The sequence below is a fragment of the Bombina bombina genome, chromosome 1 (genome assembly GCF_027579735.1).
Source record: "Bombina bombina isolate aBomBom1 chromosome 1, aBomBom1.pri, whole genome shotgun sequence".
In the NCBI taxonomy this organism is placed as follows: domain Eukaryota; kingdom Metazoa; phylum Chordata; class Amphibia; order Anura; family Bombinatoridae; genus Bombina; species Bombina bombina.
Window position 1 is genome coordinate 636,400,752 of NC_069499.1, and position 25,303 is coordinate 636,426,054.

The 25,303-nt window shown below is 38.8% G+C and overlaps 1 protein-coding gene across 9 annotated transcripts in view; it reads left to right on the forward strand.

Annotated features, from left to right (window-relative positions):
- Window positions 1-25,303, forward strand: part of GDPD2 (glycerophosphodiester phosphodiesterase domain containing 2) — a 223,337-nt gene that overhangs the window by 172,552 nt on the left and 25,482 nt on the right. For all 9 annotated transcript variants that reach the window (XM_053699059.1, XM_053699062.1, XM_053699061.1 and 6 more), the window contains 4 exons: window positions 406-551; window positions 657-804; window positions 2,677-2,759; window positions 12,607-12,635. In XM_053699059.1, the coding sequence (XP_053555034.1) occupies window positions 406-551; window positions 657-804; window positions 2,677-2,759; window positions 12,607-12,635 (406 nt within the window). The remainder of the gene's footprint in view (window positions 1-405; window positions 552-656; window positions 805-2,676; window positions 2,760-12,606; window positions 12,636-25,303) is intronic.

The following is a 25,303-nucleotide window of genomic DNA, read 5'->3' on the forward strand; positions in this document are numbered from 1 at the left end:
TTACTATGTACTGTAATTCCTGGATTTGTATCCACTTTGTTTGCCTGCTATTTAAGTGCAAGGCCATGTTATGATTGATGCTACTTCTAAATACCCCAATAAAAAGATTTATAATAAATAAAAAAAGGCAATGGCATGCTAGTCTTCTAATTGCTTGTACTGTGTCTGCTGCTAATTTTAACAAACAAAATGCAACATTGTCATAAATACTGATCACCTTCCCATGTCACCATACTGCTATATCTTTATACACTGTTACCTCCACATAAATGTTTACCCCTCTCTCTCCCTTTATCTGATTTTTGATCAGTCAATCACACAGAGGCACGTCAACTCTCTGAACATATAAATTATTGTCACTTGTCAACCGACCTCAGTATGTTATTGCTCTCTTGCTTTGATTAGGTCTTGTGGCTGCCGGATGAAGAGCGGGATGAAGTGATTGCGCTGGCTCCTGGGTTTCGTCAGATTTATGGGCGAAGGAGGCAAGAAAATGACACCTTTGATGCTGTAAATCTGTCGTATAAAAACATAAGTGTGAGTGAGATCAGGTAAGTGAAACAATATCTCCACCTACTTAAACGTCCATTGTCTTGCTTCTGTGCTCCCCTTGTTTTGATTTTTTTTTTTTTTTTTTTTTACATTTTTCTTCTCAGGTCTTACATTCAGAATAATATTACTGTGAATCTTTATGTGGTTAATTACCCCTGGTTATATTCTCATTTTTGGTGTGCTGGTGTGACATCTGTGACTACTAATGCATGTCATATCTTGCAAGACCTTGCACGTCCCCTCTGGGTTCTGGTAAGTAAGACATTGTTTTCGGTTCCCTACACCCAGTGCTACAGTACTATGTAATTTTCCCTTACACCTAGACTGCTGACACTGCCCCCTGCACGCACACTGCCCATACACATCTTCCTATACAACTAGACTGCTGACACTGCCCCCTGCACAAACACTGCTCATACACATCTTCTAATACAACTAGACTGCTGACACTACCCCCTGCACACACACTGCTCATACACATCTTCCTATACACCTAGACCGCTGATACTACCCCCTGCACACACACTGCTCATACACATCTACCTATACACCTAGACCGCTGATACTACCCCCGGCACACACTGCTCATACACATCTACCTATACTCATAGACTGCTGACACTACCCCTTGCACACACACTGCTCATACACATCTACCTATACACCTAGACCGCTGATACTACCCCCTGCACACACACACTGCTCATACACATCTACCTATGCACCTAGACCGCTGATACTACCCCCTGCACACACACCGCTCATACACATCTACCTATACACCTAGACCGCTGATACTACCCCCGGCACACACTGCTCATACACATCTACCTATACTCATAGACTGCTGACACTACCCCTTGCACACACACTGCTCATACACATCTACCTATACACCTAGACCGCTGATACTACCCCCTGCACACACACTGCTCATACACATCTTCCAATACACCTAGACCGCTGATACTACCCCCTGCACACACACTGCTCATACACATCTACCTATACACCTAGACCGCTGATACTACCCCCGGCACACACTGCTCATACACATCTACCTATACTCATAGACTGCTGACACTACCCCTTGCACACACACTGCTCATACACATCTACCTATACACCTAGACAGCTGATACTACCCCCTGCACACACACTGCTCATACACATCTTCCAATACACCTAGACCGCTGATACTACCCCCTGCACACACACTGCTCATACACATCTACCTATACTCATAGACTGCTGACACTACCCCCTGCACACACACTGCTCATACATATCTACCTATACACCTAGACCGCTGATACTACCCCCTGCACACACACTGCTCATACACATCTACCTATACAACTAGACCGCTGATACTACCCCCTGCACACACACTGCTCATACACATCTACCTATACACCTAGACCGCTGATACTACCCCCTGCACACACACAGTGCATCACTGAGATTGCCCCCTGGCCCAGTCCACCACTGGCTGTTAATATAGGTTTATACAATTCCTATATACAATTGCACATGCTTTGACGCATTAAATGTTTCTTTATGCATGACTTTACTTTTAAATGTTCTTCCACAGACACCAAGATATTTAGCCCTGTGAGGCTGCACACTTTAATCTGATTTGTAACTTGTGCTATATCTTGTGACTTATCTTACAGAGGCATTCTAGAGCAAACTGTTATTGGTCTGTATAGCACCAGAACAGTGCACATAATATTGCATACTACTTTCTGATATAAAACAAGGAGGCTTAGCCTTCTGTAACAATCTAAAAAGGGCCTCTGCTCAGGTATATTCTGTCAAGATGAAGACTTTATCACATAGGCTGTACCATATTTTAAAACTGTAATAAACACAAAAAAATAGAACATAGGCCCAGAATTCTCCCTTTCACTCAGTACTATTACAAAGTACCCATAGTACTTACATCACTACCTTTTTTCATACTTTGTATATTCGTCTGCCTGATCCCTAAGCTCAAGTTTTTATACAGTGCTCTTGTTCCCCTTATACCCTCAATCTTATTTGTGAATGTGTCACATGCACTACCCACAATTAACTGTTTGCCCTTGCAGATATCACTTCAGCTTCTTTTCTTCATCTTAGGATCCTAAACATTACTTGCTGATCTGGATTGTCGCAGATTGCATCTCTTTTCTTCACGTGATTTGGGCTTTTGTGATTCAAAGGTCAGTATATGTCAGGACTGTAACATAATCCTATATGATTAAGATTGTATTATGCAAATGTTGGTGATGGGCTATATAAAAATATGATTTGCAGTGCAGAATTTTCATGTGGGTCTATTATAGAATTCAGTTTAAAATGCAATTTGGAGGCTGACACAGAATGTTGTTGTAAGGTTGTATCCTAAATTGCTTTATGGGACTGTAACTTTGTTGGTGGTCTGTTGAAAAAAAAATGTTAAGGGGCTGTAACTATGATGGAAGCATGCTGGATACCTACAGCATTACATTGTCAGCCATTTGTTGCTGTGAGGCTATTTAGGAGTGTTATTGTGGCTGTAGTACAATGTCATTAACAGAATGCTGTTGGGTCTGCTGTAACAATGTGTTTGTGGGCAGTGCGTTGTTGTGCATCAGTATATTTCACCCTATTAAGGTTGAATTTTGTGAAATCTCATATAGTTAAAATGAATGCATTTCATGGTTAGTTTACTAAGATATAAATTCTTCTCTTGCTAAATATATTTCATTTATATACAATATTTACCTACATGTTAATAATATGAAAGGATTTCTTTATTTCCTGCATAGCTTGCATAATCAAGAAGCACTTGATATTTCAAAAAGGTTGTGTCTCTAATCTTCCACATGGACTAAAGCATTACATATTCTAAAGAGATTATGGAACGTTACCATATTATTTTGCAGGAAACATGATGAGTATTATTAATAACTGAAAGTCAGAAATGAAGTTAGCACTCCCAGATGGGAAACCTTTATTGGAAGAACAACGTTTCAGGGGAAAATTACCCCTTTCTCAAGTTGCCCTGAAAAGCTCAAGCTTGAGAAAGGGGCAAGTTGCCCCGAAACATTGCTCTTCCAATAAAGGTTTCCCATCTGGGAGTGCTACCTTCATTTGTTACTTTTGGGTATTCATTTGGGCTTTTATTTGGGGAAGGCCCTGAAGGTTTGAGCACCCACTCATTTATACTAAGGAAGAATACAGCATTTCTTTTTTAACACACAATGAGTCCATGGATCATCATAATTACTAATGGGATATTCACCTCCTGGTTAGCAGGAGGAGGCAAAGAGCACCACAGCAGAGCTGTTAAATAGCTCCTCCCTTCCCTTTCACCCCAGTCATTCTCTTTGCCTACGTTAGTGATAGGAAGAGGTAAAGTGAGGTTTTAGATTAGATTCTTCAATCAAGAGTTTATTATTTTTAAAGTAGTGTCAGAGAGTGCTGCTTTGTTCTAGGGTGTAGCCGTAGTCCATATCAGTCTCTTCAGTAGAGCTTTTGGTGGCTTTAGAGCAATAGGAACTGGTGGGACATAATTCTCACTGCGTCTCCTATACACTTATGCTGCCCTTATCCTGATAGCCTAAGTATGATGACTCAGGCTTTATCTTTATCCACAGGGCTATGGGAGGGAGAGGACCTCCTAAACCTGCTGAGCTGCCCTGCTGTCAGGCAGATTTTAAAGGTAAGTGCCAACTTTTTATTCTGGGTCTGGGAACCTCAGAGAAAGTGAAGCACTTGATTGAGACATATCTGGGGCTACAGATTTAATGTGGCAGGGTTCAATCACTTGGGACAATGTAATAATGGTCTCAGAAAATAGTGTTTGGGTCACTCTTTTGGGCTCTGGAGCTACCTGACATGCGGTAGCATATTCGTCCCCAATTTATCTCATTGTGTACTAATTAATCTAGCTCCTGGTGACCTATCTATAAAATATTAATGGCGACCGGGAGTTTGATTGCTGTGACGCCCTCGATGGGCGGAGTTGCTTTTGGCGCCGTTTTTGGGCTGTCAAGACTGTGTTGGATTGCGCTCTTCACCTCCATTACGATAACAGAGGGCAGAGCATCTAACACAGCCTTCTAGTGTTTTTTATTGCTTCATGCGAGTGCAGTTAGCACTATGAAATGTACAGTGTCAGACTTCTTATGTATGTCGTTTATCCATGACAATTAATCAAAGGGAAATAAACGGTTTATTATGCATTCTCTGATGCTAAATGAGTCTTATGGCATTTATACTTTGGACAGATGGGCACCTCAGCATAATATCTGAGGTTTCAGTAGGTCCTGCAATGTTTGTTTACTACTCTATTTCAATCCTGCACGCATAAGAAAGAGTGTCAGTTTGAAATTTAAAGAGACAGTAGCGTTTTTTTATCTGTTATTTTTATTAAAAGAATTTCAGTTGTTTGTTTAATTCATCGTTTGTGACTTAGGATGGAACAAAAAAAGTTAATTTTGGGGGAACTTCCGGGCGGCGGCCATGACAGGCTGCTTAATTGCTAGCTGCTAAAGGCTTCTACACTAATCTGGCTAAAATTAACTTTTATATACATCAACACTTGGTTAAACTCAGTTCAAGAGGTGCATCTGAAGGAGCCCTTTAATTGAAACTAACTATTACTCCGAGCAAAGGCAGCAACAATTTACTGGAGACTTTCTGAGGTTGAGGCCTCCTAACTAACCACCGGCGGAGCACCTTCGGGCCTCTGTCGTTAAGAAGTACTTTGAAAGTACAGATCCTGCCCATCTATAGCGGGGATTACTCTGTTAAGCGTACCAGATGGAGGACGCTATTTTACTTGAGCAGATCACCAGCATCTTCGAGGAACATTTTGCTCGTCTCACAAGAGCATTACGTGCAGCATGGGGGAAAGATGGCGACACAGTCCCGCAACACAGCGCAGGCATAGTGAATGTGCTACCGCCTAGTCCAGATCATACAAAGGAGGAGAACCTCTTAGTAATAGAGCAGAATGAGTTACCTCTGACAGATGTGTGCCACCGGGAGAGAATGCTGATACTGGGCGCCGATGCGTGTCCTGAAGAGATGGGCGTAAACACCGGTATCACAACCCGACTCCCCGACGCCTTACATTTAACCCCTACAATAGTTGCGGATCGTTATGCTGCCCTAAAGAAACAAGGAGCCCAATATGATGCCGTGTCTGTGGATGCCCCACTTCTGCGGGCGGGTGGGACGACCCCAGGAGTGAATGGGCGACTGCCTAGCGAGGTGAATAACACAGCAGCGGTCCCGCATTGTGTGGAGCATAGCCTGCTACGGAACTCTAGTTTGCCGTGGCTTATCTTGAGAAGTCACTTTTACCCTGAGTCCTGCTCCGTTGTGTTGAAGACTGGTATAGGCTAGTAAGCAGCACATTTGAGAGACAAGGAGATGTGTAGTAAACTCCTTACAACTCCCTATGCACTTCAAGCTACACGGACTTTGTGAACATTTTTTGGTTAACTTAGGGTGGCCTGGACTCTTAAGCAATATTTACTCATGATTATAAGATAAGTAGCAGAGGTTTTTCTCCTTTTCTTTTTATTGGATAACACATGAATATGATAATACTTAGTTATAAAGTTTCCTTGGTTTTTTTTTTGTTTTGTTTTTCCTTACCAAGTAACGGCTTGTTATAGATACTACAGCAGAGACCTATAGATTTGTGTGAATTAACTATGGCCTGGACTTACAACTAATATGTGTTCAAAATTATAAATTCAATAGTAGTATTTTTGTCAAGTAATACATGATTATGATAAAGTGGTTTATTATAACAGTGAAATATGGATTCTACTTATTGCTACCACTTTTTCTGTATATGTATGCTGGACTTTAGATTATTATAAGAGTTTCAATCATATATATTTCTGTAACAGCCATTTATAGCCTCACCTATTCAGAAACAGCAACTCTACTATCATATTGCCTTACCTTGGTGCTTTTAGAGGTGGTGGATGGGGATCCCGCTGTCTGCGGCCGGGATGGTGGGGCACCGGCGCTATACATAAAGGTATTCTGCAACTGAACTTATGCCTGAGGTGGCTTGTCCACCATTAATACTAACCTGGAGGATTAGAAAATCTGCTCCACATGAATCGGAATATTAGCTATATACTATATATATGCACCAGCTAAGTGCCTCTCTCCTAGAAATCTATAGTTTACATTATATTATGTGCATATCTTAGGTGTACCACCAACTAATATCTGGACCCAGGCAATTATTGAATGTATATCTACTTGATCTTAGCCTTGTCTTTTCCCAGACATTTGTACATATCGATAGCTCCTTATAATGTTGGTGATGGCGGACTGCTTATTACCACAGTATCAATCTTGACATATCCATATATTCTAAAATCCTCTGGTAGACCCAGTTTACAAAAGTGTCCTTTTCCCCCTTTATGTCAAGTTTTCAACAATATAAAACTAAAAACTGAGGTGCAGACACTGAGATCCAAAAGTGGTCTCCTACAGTAGAGATAACCTTCTGTTTTATCATTTACTCCATGGTAAGAGGTCCAAAAGTGGCCTTTTTGAAACGGTAGAAAGGTTTAAACATTACTCTCATTGGCGTACAGTTGTATTGTTTCTCTTTTTCCTTTATTTTTACAGCAACTGTAAATATTACTAACTATAAGCTATATACATTGCAGATGTCGTTTGTTAGATTTGTAGTCTTAACGTGTAACTTATGCAAAAGCATTGTAAGCAATTTCACATGCTGTAATTCTTTATTTGTATGCCAAAACTGTACCTCCAATAAAAAAATAAATAAAAAAAAGTTACTTTTAAAATTTAAAGAGACAGTAACACTTTTTATGTGTCAATTTTTATTAAAAATACTCCTAAGGCAATGGCTGTTTAGGAGTCTGTTGACATTGGTCAATCTATGCCACAAATTTCTCCTATAGTGTCCCACAAAATGTTATGGCCCACATGCAGTGCCCTGCGCTTCCTTTCACACTCCACCTGGAGTTATGATGCATTATATGTTTTTCTCACGAGGTAGGAAACATTTCTAGAGAAAATTGATTGATTCAGTATATCAAAATCCCCGGTGGCTTGGTGGGTAAGCAAGCAGCCTACCAGATGGAAGGCTAGCAGTTTGAATCCAGCCGCTGTCGCCAGGTTTTATCCGAATGGTTCCTCCCTGTTACTGAAGGAGGAAGATACTTTGGAATTATCTGAGAGAGAATTATCAGACTCAGATGAATAATATCTTTATTCAATCCTGAGATTGTGTATCTCTCAGTTTTATTTTTAGCTTGTACACCTCCATTTGTTACTTTTGGAGGTTTTAGTTGCCCTGAGCGACACTACCGGTGTATTATACCTAAACGTCCAGTAGGTTATAAGGCCGCATTCCCTATATTTAAAAAGATGTTTCCCATCGCCGACTCAGCTATAGATCTTAGCTAAGAGAATTACTATACCCTTAGAGGATAGTTGGGAAAGGGATGTATACCAGGGCTTACAATGGCAGCCAGCTGGGTACTTTGTTACCATCACTAGTGCAACAGCATATGGTTTGATGCGTTGTCTGATGCTACTAAGTCAGAAACTTACCTGGATGAAATCCAGGATAGGAATAAAGCTTCAACTTGGCTATTTCCTTTATTTCAAATTCTTGCCTTCAAGTTATTAAACTGGGAGCATAGGTTTCAGGTTTCTCTGTTCTAGCTCACAGAGCCTTATGGTTAGAGCCTTGTTCTACGGATGTATGCTCTAAGTATAAGGTTTTAGTGATTCCTTACAAGGGGAAGACCTTGTTGGGACCTGGCTTGAGGGAATTAATCTCTTGAAATTTAGAGATCTAGATAGTCTGTTGTTGACTCAAAGACAGCATGAAGGACATGCCCCCGATCCGGGTTCGGATCTTGTAGGGGGCAGACTTTTCGTCTTCGCTCAAGTTTGAGTTTGAGGTGTTCAGAATTCCTTTTTAATAGATAGTAGTGTCCCAGGGATACAATTTAGAGTCCAGCAATTTTCCTCCCAGAGGCAGGTTTCTGCTTTTAGGATTATCTGCAGATTGCACAAAAGGTGAGGCGTTCTTACTTTACGTAGGAGACCTCTCAGACCTGGGAGTGATTGTTCCTGTTCCAATACAGGTACAGGGTCTGGGTTTTGTATCCCAATCGGGTTGTGGTTCCCACAAAAGAAGATACTTTCAGACCACTTTTGAGAATCTTACGAGTCTAAACAAGATGGAAGCTATTTGTTCCTTTTTTCCCTTGATCCATGAGGGTCAATTTATGACAACAGTGAGGACAGATAGCTCAACATGCTAAGGCATTGGGGACGAGTTCTTTAGCAACCCAAGGGTTGCAGTTTCGATCCCTGACGAGGTCCGCTCAGCCTTTCATCCTTTCAAGGTCAATAATATGAGCAGCGCCTTGAGACCCTTTCGGGTGATAAGTCGCTCTTTTCAGGTACCCAATACATATAAACATTGGCTTTAAGTTTAGGACGTGTACTTTCATGTGACATTCATAAGAATCGTCTCAGTTCTAAGGTTTGCCTTCTGGACAAACGCTTCCATTTCGTGGCTCTTCACTTCAGTCTTGTAACAGCTCTCAGAGTTTTCTGGCTCTGGGATCGCTGTTGGCGGTACTTTGGTTTCGGGCATTGCAGATCCCTTCTGTTGTAGCTTAGGGGATAGCATGCCGGCTTCAGACTTGCAAGGTTGCAAGTTCAAATCCATATTTTTTGGAGCCCTATCTGAAAGAGATCCTAGTCCAGGCGCCATCCTTACAGCAAGTAAGATTTCAATCCTTCCTGCGATTTCACGGGTGGAAGGTATATTTGGAAAAGTGTTCCTCATTCCCATGCACAAGGGTAACTTCTGGGAAATGTAATAGATTACATTTCAATGAAGATTATTCTGACAGGATGTCAGAAAATCAGAGATTATCGATACTTGTCTTGTTATTCAGTCCACTACTCGGACTTCAGTAGCTCAGTGTGTGGAGGTAATCGGGCTGATAGTGGTGGAAAACCTCATCCCATTTGCTCGGGCCCATCTCAGACCTCTGCAGTTAAGCATGCTCAGGCAATGGATCGGAGATTGTACAGATTTGTCTCCTCAAATACTTCTGAAGGGCTTAGGGGGTTTGGACTCAGCCAGAGTCTGTTCTTCATAGAGACATTCTGGATCTGAGAGCGATCTTCAATATATTGGATCTCATGTCATTTTGACAGAATGCCAAGTTACTGAGATTCGGGTCGAGGTCCAGGGATTCCCAGACGGAACTGATAGTTGCTCTGGCGGTTCCTTGGTCCTTCAGCCTTGAATACCTATTTCCTCCGTTTGCGCTTCTTCCTCTGGTCATTGCTCGAATCATTGCTCGAATCAAGCAGGAGAAGGCATTGGTGATCCTCATTGCTCCTGCTTGGCCTCGCAGGATTTGGTATGCAGATCTGGCGGACATGTCATCTCTGCCACCTTGGAGACTTCCATTGAGGAAAGACCTTCTAATTCAAGGGCCCTTCCTTCACCCAAATCTAGTTTCTCTGAAGCTGACTGCTTGGAGATTGAACGCTTAATTTTATCCAAGCGGGGTTTTTCTGACTCAGTCATAGAGACCATGATTCAGTCTAGCAAGCCTGTAACTAGAAAGATTTACCATAAGATATGGCGTAATTTTCTCTTTGGTGTGAATCCAAGGGCTACTCATGGAGTAGAGTTAGGATTCCTAGGATTTTGTCTTTTCTCCAAGTAGGTTTGGAGAAAGGCTTATCGACTAGTTTCCTAAAAGGTCAAATCTCGGCATTATCTTTTTTGTTTCACAAACGTCTGGCGGATGTTCCGGATGTACAATCATTTTGTCAGGCCTTGGTCAGGATCAGGCCTGTGTTCAAACCAGTTACTCCTCCAGGGAGTCTAAATTTAGTTCTTAAACTTCTTCAAGGGGATCCGTCTGAGCCTATGCATTCCTTAGATATTAAGTTGTTATCTTGGAAAGTTTATTTCTTTTTGCTATTTCCTATGCTTGTAGAGTGTCAGAGCTCTCGGCATTGCAGTATGAGTCTCCTTACCTTATTTTCCATTCAGATAAGGTAGTTTTAGGTACTACATTAGGATTTCTTCCTACGGTTACTTCTGATTGGAACATTAATCAGGAGATTGTTGTTCCTTCCTTGTGTCCTAATCCTTCTTCTCAGAAGGAACAAATCTGTACAACTTGGACGTAGTCCGTGCCTTAGTTTTCTCCTGCAGGCGTCTAAGGATTTTCGTCAGTCTTTTCTTTGTGTTTTTCTCAGGAAAACGTAAGGGACAGAAAGCTACGGCTACTTCTTTCTTTTTGACTGAAGAGTATATCCAGTGAGGTAGCTCAGTTGGTTAAATGGACTGACTACAAAAGCCTGTCTAAAGGTCCCGGCTGAGCCGACTCAGCCCTTCATCCTTCCATGGTCGATAAAATGAGTATCATTATATATGAGACTGCTGGACCGCAGCCTCCAGAGAGAGTTACGACTCATTCCATAAGGGCTGTTGCTTCCTCATGGGCATTCACGAAGGAAGCTTCTGTGGAACAGATTTGCAAGGCTGCAACTTGGTCCTCTCTTCACATTTTTTTTTTTAAAAGTTCTTTAAATTTGATACTTTTCTTTCGGCTGAGGCCGCTTTTGGGAGAAAGGTTCTTCAAGCAGTGGTGCCTTCCGTTTAGGTTACCTGTCTTGTCCCTCCCGTATCATCTGTGTACTCTAGCTTGGATATTGAATCCCATTAGTAATTATGATGATCCGTGGACTCATCATGTCTTAAAAAAGAAAAGAAAATTTATGCTTTAAATTTATTTCTTTTTTGACATGATGAGTCCACGGCCCATCCTGTTCTTTTAGACAGGTTGTAGGTTATTGTAAACTTCAGACACCCCTGCACCTTTACTTTTCCTTTCTCTTCCTAACTTCGGTTGAATGACTGGAGTGGGAGGGAAGGGAGTAGCTATTTAACAGCTCTGCTGTGGTGCACTTTGCCTCCTCCTGCTGACCAGGAGGTGAATATCCCATTAGTAATTATGATGATCCTTGGACTCATTGTGTCAAAAAAGAAATAAATTTATCAGGTAAGCATAAATTTTCTTTTTGTCATTTATGCAGGAGTGCTAATTCATGTAACTGTTTGCATATTATTGATAACTGAATCCACAATTTCTACCTGAAAATGGAGCTACCTTTATCATTTAAGAAAGAGAGAGAGGGTGAAAAGTATTGTGAATCAATATATTTTTACGTGGAGACAGAAGACTATGGGCCTTCTCTTAGACAGTGCAATCTATTGATACCAGGTTGGCCTAACCAGTCTATAACCTCAGTAACTCTGGTTGGTCTGAGTCTTCTGAAAGCCTTACCCCTTTGGGGCATCATGAACAGGTATATATCAAACCCATTTATGAAAAAGTTTCTGACCTCTGAAATGGTTTTGACTGAGCAACTGGGTAAACCCATGTGATTATAGCTCTTTTGTGCCTTATTGCTTTTGGACCACTCAGATCATTGCCACCACCTCTGGGTTCTGCTGATCTGAAATGTTGGAAGAAAAAACAAGTCATTCCAACATCACTGGCAGACATTCTACAGGAATTTTAATGAAATTAAGGCTGTGACACACTGAAAGCGATGCTGCGCGAGGCGATGCAGCTGCTTCGCACCACGTCGCATCGCTTCTGAAGTTCAATTATTTCATCTCTGAGCGCTCAGCTACGCAACCTGACGCAGCAGAGTGCTCAGAGATGAAAAGGCAGGACACACTGAGCGCGCACAGCCGCATCTACACGCTGCGCACCGCTGCGCTTGCAGTGTGTCACAGCCTTTAGGGTAACTGTAGCAGAACATAGGTGATAAGCTTGAGAGTGTATATAATTAATTGGAGTGCCCCAAGAAATGTTAGGTAGGATGGAAGGTGTTGCAGAATGATGTTAAATGTTGAGGACTTAATGTACTGTGCTGGTGAAGTAAAAAAAGCAAAATGCAGTACTTTATAGTTCTTTAAATGGTTTTGACAACTTTATCATTTTTTGTTTATTTCAGAAAATGTTCAAGGGTAAAAGAAGAAAAAGGTAAACTTTTATTCTTAACATATACATTTTTCTAAGATCCTGTTTGATGGCTGCATTTCTTATGACTTGAGAGAAACCAATACAATTTATTTTGTGGGACAGAAATAATAAAGTATGTAGTTACATTATAATGAATAAGATCCAATACTAATATGAAATGATTTACTCATTAGAAAGAAACATCGTGTCAAGTAAATGTTGTTCAAATTGTGCATGTTTATATATTTGTATGTATTTATATACTGTATATGTTTCTTACGCTTTTGTAGAACCATATACAAGACTGGTGGGTTTAGTCTCATCCCCTGCTTGTTAGGTTGAAACCTCTCAAAAACTTTAAAGATGTATCTCCCCTTTCCTAATATAACCCACCCTTGTTGCTGTCATTAGCTCAGTTTACACAGTTTAATGTTAAATAGAATTGGATGTTTAGCACCTCCATAAGTTCATGTTTACCACAGATAACCTGCCCCCCCTGTACTGCAGCTATTTCACATATAAACCTCCCACCCCTGCTTTACTTGGTCTAACTACAGTATGATGCTTCTTGCAGTGTTATAGCTACTGTTTGGCCAAGTAAAGCAGGGTGCACTCCGCTGATTTCATATGGAAGGATACTAAGCATATTCGTCTGTTGTCAATTTTCAGCTATTTAAAAACAAGCTGGAGTTTTTTTAGACAGATTGTTTTGTGTTTTGACCTTTTTAGAGAACTCCAAGGGTTTATTTAGTTAAGCTCAGGAGCAGCAAAGCGCCTGGGTGCTAGCTGCTGATTGGTGGCTGCATATATATGTTTGTCATTGGCTCACCCCATGTGTTCAGTTAACAACCAGTAGTGCATTGCTGCTGCTTCAAAAATAATACCAAGAGAATGATAATAGAAAAAACTGGAAAGATGTTTAAAATTGTATGCTCTACCTAAATCATGAAATAAAAATATAAGGTTTTATGTCCCTTTTAAGTGCAAGTGTAATTTCGGCATGTTTATTTATCTGTAGTACTCACACTCGCCCGCTGGCCCCCCTTCTCAATTTTTTTTTTTTTTTTTTTTTACTTCGATAACCACTTACAACAGCCAATCATGAGCGTAGCCATACGGCTCACTATACTCTATGTAGGTCCTTACATGCATATTAGAGTGTCAAACAGTGTACTTGTTCAGCCAATCTTGTAAGAAGTATAAAGCTGCCGGGACTACTCTACACGTCGCTGCACTGATAAAGGAAGCTGTTGAGGAGGAAGGAACAACAGCGAGTGACACTAATAAAAATATTAAAAATATAAGCAAGTACTTTGTTATTAATTAATGCTGTTTGCCAATACTATATTTGCCACCTATCACTGTTTGGAGAGTTTACCATCACTTTAATCTGAAAGAGATTACCTTTTTTTTTTTCTACTCTTAGTTCCCTTGTAGAGGTACAAATTCAGATTTATTTTGAAATCCAGACTCTTTTCTTAATACTAAATCTTTGGTTTATTGTTTTGAAATTCAACCCTTTTCTGGCCCCAGGGATTTTGGATAAAGGGTTTTCTACCTGTAATAATAAAGACCAGAGTTAAGGTTTTGTGCTTTTCCCAGATTCTGCTCTGCACGTCTGGAAGATTGTTCTTCAGATGTTATACCATCTCCGTAGGATTCTTTAAATACTAGTTTGTTTTTTAAAGGATCTTTCCTTCCTTTTAAGTGTAATACAACAAAAGATGTAGCAGTGCTTGAAAAACAATGTAAAGTTCAATTTTTATTGGTTCTGTACCAGATATAAAAACAAAGACATTTAAGGCTCATTTTAAAGCACCACACCTTAATTACATTAACTATTTCACATCCAAACTCACTCTTAACACAGATGTTTAATAATAAAAGGAAAAAAATAACTTGAACCAGCTAGTGTATAGATTGAAGAAAAACAGTCACCTAGATTCCGAGTTTTGCGTTAACAGGGGTGCGGTGCTAACGAGCAGTTTAAGCTCACTTGCAGACAGCGCTGGTATTACAGGTTTTTACAAACCCAGCGTTATCTGCAAAAAAAGTGAGCGAAGAGCAAAATTTAGCTCCACATCTCACCTCAATACCAGCGCTGCTTACGTTAGCGGTGAGCTGCTAAAACGTGCTCGTGCACGATTTCCCCATAGGAATCAATGGGGGAGAGCCGGCTGAAAAAAACCCTAACACCTGCAAAAAAGCAGCGTTCAGCTTCTAACGCAGCCCCATTGATTCCTATGGGGAAATACTTTTTATGTCTACACCCTAACATGAACCCCAAGTCTAAACACCCCTAATATTACACTTATTAACCCCTAATCTGCTGCCCCCGACATCGCAGACACCTGCATTATATTATTAACTCCTAATCTGCTGCTCCGTACACCGCCTCCACCTACATTATACTTATGAACCCCTAATCTGCCGCCCCCAACATCGCCGAACCCTACATTATATTTATTAACCCATAATCTGCCGCCCCCAATGTCGCTGCAACCTAACTACATTTATTAACCCCTAATCTGCCGCCCACAACGTCGCCACCACTATAATAAAGTTATTAACCCCTAAACCTAACACCCCCTAACTTAAATATAATTAAAATAAATCTAAATAAAATTAATGCAATTCACTAAATTATTTCTATTTAAAACTAAATACTTACCTATAAAATAAACCCTAAGCTAGCTACAATATAAATAATAGTTACATTGTAGCTATCTTAGGGTTTATTTTTATTTTACAGACAACTTTGTATTTATTTTAACTAGGTACAATAGTTATTAAATAGTTATTAACTATTTAATAACTTCCTAGTTAAAATAAAGACAAATTTACCTGTAAAATAAAACCTAAACTAAGTTACAATTACACCTAACACTACACTATAATTAAATAAATTAATTACAATTTAAAAAAATTATCTAAAGTACGAAAAAAAAACACTAAATTGCAGAAAATAATAAACTAATTACAAGAGTTTTAAACTAATTACACCTACTCTAATCCCCCTAACAAAATAAAAAAGCCCCCCAAAATAAAAAAAAAGCCCTACCCTACACTAAATTACAAATAGCCCTTAAAAGGGCCTTTTGCGGGGCATTGCCCCAAAGTAATCAGCTCTTTTACCTGTAAAAAAAGTACTTCTTTTAATGATAGTGTAGTGTTAGGTGTAATTGTAACTTAGGTTAGGTTTTATTTTTACATGTAAATTTGTCTTTATTTTAACTAGGTAGTTATTAAATAGTTAATAACTATTTAATAACTATTCTACCTAGTTACAATAAATACAAAGTTGCCTGTAAAATAAATAAAAAAATATTAGTTATATTGTAGCTAGCTTAGGGTTTATTTTATAGGTAACTATTTAGTTTTAAATAAGAATAATTTAGTGAATTATAGTAATTTTATTTAGATTTATTGTAATTATATTTGTTAGGGGGGGTTAGGGTTAGACTTAGGTTTAGGGGTTAATACATTTAATATAGTGGTGGCGACGTTGTGGGCGACAGATTAGGGGTTAATAAATGTAGGTAGGTGTCGGCGATGTTAGGGCCGGCAGATTAGGGGTTAATAATATTTAAATAGTGTTTGCGATGCGGGAGTGCGGAGGTTTAGGGGTTAATATGTTTATTATAGTGGCAGCGATGTCCGGTTCGGCAGATTAGGGGTTAAAAAATTTATTTTAGTGTTTGCGATGTGGGAGGGCCTCGGTTTAGGGGTTAATAGGTAGTTTATGGGTGTTAGTGTACTTTTTAGCACTTTAGTTAAGAATTTTATGCTACAGCGTTGTAGTGTAAAACTCTTAACTACTGACTTTAAAATGCGATACCAGTGTTGACAGGAGAGGGTCTACCGCTCACTTTTTGGCAGACTCGTAATACCGGCGCTATGCAAGTCCCATTGAAAAAAAGAGGATACGCAATTGACGTAAGTGGATTTGCGGTATTTCCGAGTCTAGCCAAAAAAGTGAGTGGTACACCTGTACCTGCAAGACTCGTAATACCAGCGGGAGTTAAAAAGCAGCGTTGGGACCGGCCAACGTTGCGTTTTAACCCTAACGCACAACTCGTAATCTAGCCGAGTGTTTTTAAATTCCATTTTAACAATTGATGATACAGAGTATGAACTATTACCATATAAGATACATTTTTAAAGGAACAAAGTCCAGTATAATTTGTTTTCATTCTTTTAGACTACAGTAGGCTTCTGTTTGTTTCAAGGGAAGCTTCTGTATGTGTTCATTCATTTGGAATCTAAGTTGGCTAACACTGTAATCTACCAAAGTAAAATGATGCAAAACTGAAGCCAACAAATTACATTCTCTAATATGAGATTTGTGTTAATTTATTCTGTCACTGAGGTTTAATTTAGATCTATTTTACTATTCCATTTAAATCCTGCAAGATTCCAGTGTTGCCTCCTTTTATAAAAAATATGGTCCATATTGCAAAGATAACTTATTTTATTTGTTTGTATTCACAAAATATATTTCAAAAGTTCCTAAAAATAATGCCATGCCACTGGAACCCATAATTGTCCTTTACAAAAATCTTGAAACTAAAAATAGTATGTAAGGGGCACTGTGTAAACCTAGAAGCTGATGTTTAGTCCAGTCTTACACAGTTTCTACCATTTCAACAGGAGAGATAACAAAAAACTGAAATAAAATAAAGACCAATGTGTACGCTCCTATGACTATGCGAATGCTTCCATACGTCCATTTTTAAAAGTGAAATGTGTTTGCGGATTATTTTCCCTAACATTTTTTTATGATTTTAGGTGGTGCACTATCCTTTATCCAATCTTAAGGCTGCACATATAGACTAGGCCAGAGTGGTTTTGTTTCAACCACTTGGCAGTCAAACCCAATGGTGTGGTGTGTGAAATCACTGGCATAACTAGAGTGCAGGTGGCAAGCCACAACCAATCGAGGAGCATCATGCAAAGGGTAAAAGCGTTTGTGCTCAACTGATTCAGACCTTTGAGCCAGTAATACTCATTTGATATAGGGAGGAAGGGTCGTGCAATTAAGCAGGTGTGCATGTGTGCTCAGTTACAGTTTGTATGATTTATCTTAGGTTTGCCATTCACAGCAGAAAACACATCAACCTGTCTGGGGCAGGAGTCTGAGAACAATATGTGATCACTGCTCCAAGTCTCTTCAATATCTATTTAAATTGACTTTTCAGGCTTTTTTACCCTTTATTATTATTATTATTATTATTACTTTCTTCATGGAATTATTTTGTTTCTCTTTTTCCTCACCATTTTTTGCTTTTTGCTAAGATCTTTTAAATCTTGCTGCTCTTTGTCAGATTTCCTCTTTAGTGAGTCTTCTGGAGAAGGTCTGTTTCATTCCGTTTTTGAATTTAAAATGACAACTTTTCTATATGTTTCCAATTTTTTAATGATGTTTCTTTTCCTGTGACCTGGTTGGTTCAGCAGCATTACACTTTTTCCATCATAGCTGCAGATTCTTTGTGACAATATTCTTCTTTTGGTGCCATAACCAACTTGCAGCAGGCACTTCTGGTACTCTGGGATCATGGCTGACCAGTGAAAGATCTGGTTCCTTCCGTCATAGTTACCTTTTTTAATATTGGCATAGATTTTCTGCAACAAACAATATGCCATCTGGATCAAGCTTGTCATGGCAAAGCATAGCAGTGTATGCAATCAATCCCTTTATGTAGATGAAGCTTTACCTGTTTTTACCTTCTCTCCAGATTATAGTGATCTGTCTCATGGGGTTTTTATTTTAAAGGGACATTAAACACTAAATACATTTCATGCTTTTCCCTCTAATAATGGGTGCTGCCATTTGTAACCTAGGTTATCCTGCAGGTATATTCGTTCTCTTGCTATCTTTATTTAAAAAAAAGTAGAACTTTAAAGCTTAGGAGCTGGCCCATATTTGGGTCAGAACCTGGGTTTACTATCCCTTTAGTGTTGAATGTCCCTTTAAATAAAGCTCTGAAATCAGTGACCTGGTGATGTTCCCTTAACAGTGTATGCATATAGCCTAGTGATAGCGAAAAAGCATTTTGAAAGGCCACTAGTCCAAAGTTCCTGGACTCTTCTTGTTATGTCTCTTTGCAACAATGTCTTGGAACTCTCACTGTACTTAAAAATACATAGTCTTGATTATGTGCTCCAAGGGTGGGGGGGTAATTTTTTTCTGTTTCTGCTTTATCCAGCAGGGATATTGGGACACTCCTTAGAAGGAGCGTTTCCTTGCCTTTTCCTATCCCTTACAGTTCTTGACAGTGTGATTTTTGGCATGATGATCAGCTTTGTGGAAGTTTCAATACACCTCACATTATTTAAGGAAATACAAGTGTCTCCTGAACATGTGGCTGTTTTAGTTTACACTTCTTGTCATCCCGATTTGCTTGACTGATACCAAAGATTCTGAATTTAAAGGGCCATTATACACTCATTTTTTTCTTTGCATAAATGTTTTGTAGATGATCTATTTATAAAGCCCATAAAGTTTGTTTTTTAAAAAAAATTATAATTTTGCTTATTTTTAAAGAACATTGCTCTGATTTTCAGACTCCTAACCAAGCCCCAAAGTTTTATTTGAATACCGTCAGCTACCTTCTCCAGCTTGCTCCTGTTTGTGTAAAGGGTCTTTTCATATGCAAAAGAAGGGGGAGGGGGGAGGGTTTTATTTCCCACTTGCAGTGGGCTTTCCAACTGCCTTTTCAACAGAGCTAAACTGAAAGCTTCTAAGTACGTTTTTAAACCATTTTATACTGGATTTTTATATCAGTATCTGTGCATCTTATTCTTTATAGTAGTGTCTATTACATGCAGTTATATGAAAATTAGTGTATACTGTCCCTTTAAAGGTGGTCAGGCCCTTAAAGGGATATAAAACCCCAACATTTTGTAATTCAAAAGCATACACTTCTTAAAAAGTTTTTAATTTACTTCTAAAGTAAAATTTGCTTAATTCTCATTGTATTCTTTTGTTGAAGAGATACCTAGGTATGTGTCTGGAGCACTAGGAAACTGCTGCCATACTGTGCTCCAGACAAAGGCAGGCTTCCTGAGCTTATGATCCTGCTTTTTAAAGCGATAGTAAAGCCCAAATCAAACTTTCATGATTCAGATAGGTCATGTAATTTTAAACCACTTTCTAATTTACTTTTATCATCAAATTTGCGTTGTTCTCTTGTTATTACTAGTTGAAAGCTTAACCTAGGTAGGCTCATATGCTAATTTCTGTGCCCTTGAAGGCCGCCTCTGCATTTGACAGTTTTTCACAGCTAGAGGGTGTTAGTTCATGTGTTTCATATAGATAACATTGTGCTCATGCATGTGAAGTTATTATTTTTTATTTAATAGTTTTTTTATTGATTTTGTGCAAAGAATACAACATATATGAATTACCATAAAACAAAAATAACAGAAGTTTTATTTCAACAATAGCTATTGATACAGGTTGAAGTATCACAAGGAATTGTAATAGGTAGGCATCTTGAACCTCTGTTTTATAATATTATTTTCTTCAATAGTTTTTTCACTTGACACTTACGGTCACTCTTGGACCTAACAGAGCTTATATAATCTAGAGGAAAATTTAGCATTTGAGGTGGTCACTTTTCTAAATTAGCAGCTGATATTGTATATGAAATTAAAAGCTTTAAGAATGAGACCTCATTTTTCTATTATAATATCCTCACATGACTCATAAGGTCACTCTTGGGACAGATTTAAATAATGACACAGAGAGAGGACTAGAAATTGAAATGGTCACTTTTGTATCTTAGCAATAATAATGAGATTTAGGCTGTTGGATAGGAATAAGGATTCAAGGATTTCCAGCCTCCACAAGATAAGTTAAAAGACCTTTATTTGTTCACATAGGGTCCATAATACAACAACGTTTCAAACCAGCAATTGGTTCTTAGTCATGTCTTTGATTTCATGTGCAGGTGTGTCTTTTTATACCTTTGCGTCTCACCAATTAACAAGCTAAGCAACACTGCCATCTTGTGTTCCTTTAACAATATGCATCAACATAATATCTTTGCATAGCTTGTATATATAGATTTTAAAATATAATTTAAAAAACAAACCTGCTACATAAAAATTTAAAAACAAAATCAGAATCATGCTACAATTTACTTATTTGTTACAGGTATTCTAGAGGAACAGAGACCAGTCAAAGTCTTTATTTAACCCTTTTGGTTCTTGGGTGTCCAATTTTCTGATCCAAAATATTTCCATTTTTTTAAAGGGACAGTCAACACCAGAATTTTTATTGTTTTAAAAGATAGATAATCCCTTAATTACCAATTCCCCAGTTTTGCATGAGCTCAATGTTATCTATATGAAACACGTGAACTAGTGCCCTCTAGTGGTTAAAAACTACCAAAAAACATTTAGAATAGAGGCGGCCTTCAAGATCTAAGAAATTAGCATATGAACCTCCTAGGTTTAGCTTTCAACTAAGAATACCAAGAGAACAAAGCAAAATTGGTGATAAAAGTAAATTGGAAAGTTGTTTAAAATTACATGCCCTGTGTGAATCATGAAAGTTTTTCTGGGACTTGACTGTCCCTTTACGTATCAAATCTCCTATCACCTCCCCTCCTTTGTCTGGCCACATCTTCAATTATTTGAAAACATAATTGGCTAATATTGTGACCCATGGAGAGGAAAGAGGGGCATCTTTGTTTGTCCAGATGTTAGATTTGTGTTCATTCATCCTTTCTCTGGCCTCCCACACCCACATAAATCCTTGCACACAGACATATGATAATTTATATTACATAGGTAGATCTACATGTTAGAAAATTATTGATCTTATATTTAGTCCCATTTATTGGGTGGAACATTTTTTCCCCTTTAATAATGGAGCTACAATGTAAACATGGATAACATCCGGTTTTATTTGGCCCAATTGTTGTCTGCATGCTTAATCTGTTGCTACCTATGTCAGCATGTACCAAAGTATCTTTTAAACTCTTGCTTTTCTTATAGCTTGTCATAGGCCTCTCCTTAAAACTTTCAATATCAGGGTTACATTCTTTCAAAATGTTCCAATATTTGTTGAGAATGTTTGTAATTTTTGGGCCCAAGCTGTATTGGGTTACAAATATCATTCTATCCCTTTTACTTTTTTTATTCTGAATGATGCTATTATGATCATTTTTATGTTTTTCATTTTTTTACAGATTGTAACTGTTCCTTAATTAATTGCTCAGGGTATCCTCTTGCAATAAATTTTGTGAACATTTCATTTAATCTTTGATTGCATTTCTCTTCATTAGTAACAATTCTCTTAACCCGCATAAACTGACTCCTTGGTATTGCCCTCAGTGTATTAATTGAATGGGAGCTATTGTATTGTAGAACCTTATTTTTGTTAGTGGGTTTAATGTATATGTCTGTTTTCAGAAACCCATTTTCCATACATACATATATATATAAAAATTGAACTCCCATCTCACTCATATTAAGAGAGAACTTAAGGTCAATAACAGCGGAGTTAAAGGGACATGAAACCCCCCAAAAATCTTTCATGATTCAGATATAGAATACAAATTTACTTCTATTTATTTAATTTGTTTCGTTCTCTTGGTATTATTTGTTTAAGGAGCAATGACAATCGGTAACTATATATGCAGCCACCAATCAGCAGCTAGAACCTAGGTCCTTTTCTGCTCCTGAGCTTTCCTAGATAAACCTTTCAGCAAAGGATAACAAGAGAAGGAAGCAAATTAACTAATAGAAGTAAATTGGAAAGTTGTTTAAAATTGTATTCTCTGTCTAAATCATTAATTTTGGGTTTTATGTCCTTTTAAGGTCTTGTACAAATTCCAATATGCTTCCAACGTCGCCCAACCATATGCCAAATATATCGTTGATGAATCTCCACCAGGCGGCGCCATAGCGCAGAAATAGCCTGTGAGAATAAACAAATTTTGCTTCCAGACTTGCCATAAAGATGTTGGCATAGGTTGGGGCGACGTTGGAGCCCATGGCCGTCCCTTGTCTCTGCAAATAAAATTGGTCTTGAAACAGAAAGTAATTCTGATAGAGAATCAGAGACCAAAGTCAACCAAAAATTGTATTTCCGTCTCTCCATAACTACTGTCTGTATGAAGAATGTTAGTCACTGCTGTAATTCCACTAGTATGTTTGATTGAGGTGTATAAGCTGGTTACATTTAATGTGTATAGAATACATTTTCCACCAATATGTCCTGCATCTTTTAGTTTATCCAAAAAATTATTGGTATCCCTCAAGTATGAGGAGGATTTAGTAAGGTGGGGCTGTAATACCTTATCCAGGAAAACAGATATTTTAGAAAAGACAGAGTTAACCGCTGCCACTATGGGACGACCAGGTGGATGATTCTCATCTTTATGGATTTTTGGGAGTACATATAGTACAGGCTTTATTGGATTCTTTTCAATTAAAGACTCCTTAAACTTTTCTGTGATTATTCCAACTTTAACCGCCTGCGTTGTAATATGTTCTATCTCCTTATTGATCAGTATTGTTGGATCCCCTGATAAGGGTTTGTACACCTGTGTATCTCTCAGTTGTCTCTCTACTTCTTTCACATAATCACTTTTATTTAAAGGGATAGGAAACTCAAATAATTATTTTAGCTATTTTGAAACATTATTAAATATCAATCGGCTAGATTACGAGTTTTGCATTATGAGGGGTGAGGTATTAACCTGCACGTTATTCTCACCGCTCACTTACCTACACCGCTGGAATTACAGGTTTTTACAAACCCAGTGTTATAAGGCAAGAAGTAGGCGTAGAGCAAAATTGTGCTCCATACCGCACTCCAATACCAGCGCTGCTTAAGTCAGCGGTGAGCTGGTTGTACATGCTTGTGCATGATTTCCCCATAGACATCAATAAGGAGAGCCGGCTTAGAAAAAGTCTAACACCTGCCAAAAAGCAGCGTAAATCTCAATAACGCAGCCCCATTGATTCCTATGGGGACACACATTTTATGTTTACACCCTAACATGAACCCCGAGTCGAAACACCCCTAATCTTACACTTATTAACCCCTAATCTGCCGTCCCCGACATCGCCGACACCTACATTATATTTATTAACCCCTAATCTCCCGCCCCAACATCGCCAACACCTACATTATATTTATTAACCCCTAATCTCCCGCCCCCAATGTCGCCGCAACCTACCTACACTTATTAACGCCTAATCTGCCGCCCCCAACGTCGCCACAATTATAATAAACATATTAACCCCTAAACCGCTGCACTCCCGCATCGCAAACACTAGTTAAATATTATTATTAAATTATAAAATAAATTAAATATTATTAACTCCTAATCTGCCGTCCCTAACGTCGCCGCCACTATATTAAATTTATTAACCCCTAAACCTAAGTCTAACCCTAACACCCCCTAACTTAAATATAATTAAAATAAATCTAAATTAAACCTACTATTAATAATTCCTATTTAAAACTAAATACTTACCTATAAAATAAACCTTAAGCTAGCTACAATATAACTAAAAATAAAACCCACCCAATACACCCTTAAAAATTCCTAACACTAACCCAGAAAGATCCACTTACAGTTTTGAAGAGCCGACATCCATCCTCAACATAAGTCCTGAGGGTAGTGTGGTTGTTACCGGAGTCACCCCTGATACATCTTCGAGGGACATTATTAAAATACCTACAGTTGACACACGCTCACATGATGTAACAAGGGGACTTGCCCATGCCAACACGAATGATCATGTGATGGATGATGATATACCAAATGTGGACAAACATATGCATATGAATATGTTTCTAATGACACAGAGTCCACGGATCATCATTAATTACTGTTGGGAATATCACTCCTGCCCAGCAGGAGGCGGCAAAGAGCACCACAGCAAAGCTGTTAAATATCACTTCCCTTCCCTCCCACCCCTGTCATTCTCTTTGCCTACGTTAGAGCAAGGAAGTGGTAAAGTTAGGTGTTAGTAAAAGATTCTTCAAGCAAGATTTTATTATATTTTAAGTAGTGCAAAATTGTGTTGCTTTGTTCTAGGGTGTAGCCGTAGTCCATATCAGCCGGACAGATAGGTCAGCATGCTAAGGCACTGTGGCTGAGCTCTGTAGCAACCCAAGGGTTGCAGGTTTGATCCCCGGTGAGGTCCACTCAGCCTTTCATCCTTCCAAAGTTGATAAATTGAGCAGCGCCTTGAGACCCTTAAGGGTGATTAGCCGCGCTTTACAAGTACCCAATACATACAGTAGAGCAGTGGTGGCTTTAGAGCAATGGGAACTTGTGGGACATAATTCTCACTGTGCCTCCCATGTAGTTTATGCTGCCCTAATTCTGAAAGCCTGAGTAAGATTACTCAGTCTTTATCTCCTTTTTCCCAAAGGTCCATGTGAGGGAGAGGACCTCTCAAACCTAGTGAGCTGCCTTGCTGCCTGGCAGATTTATGAGGTAAGTGCTGACTTTATTTTTCTGAGTACAACAGGAAAAAGTGGGCACTTTATTCAATAAGGGACACACAGTTTTTCTCCTATATGTTAAGGGGAACATATACAGTACGTATGTTAACCCAGGCACTGGGGCTGAGGATTATTTAAAAAAAAGGCTCTTGTTATGTGGTTTCATTTCTCCTGGCGGCTTGAATCTATAATATGCAGACCGGGAGATTCATTT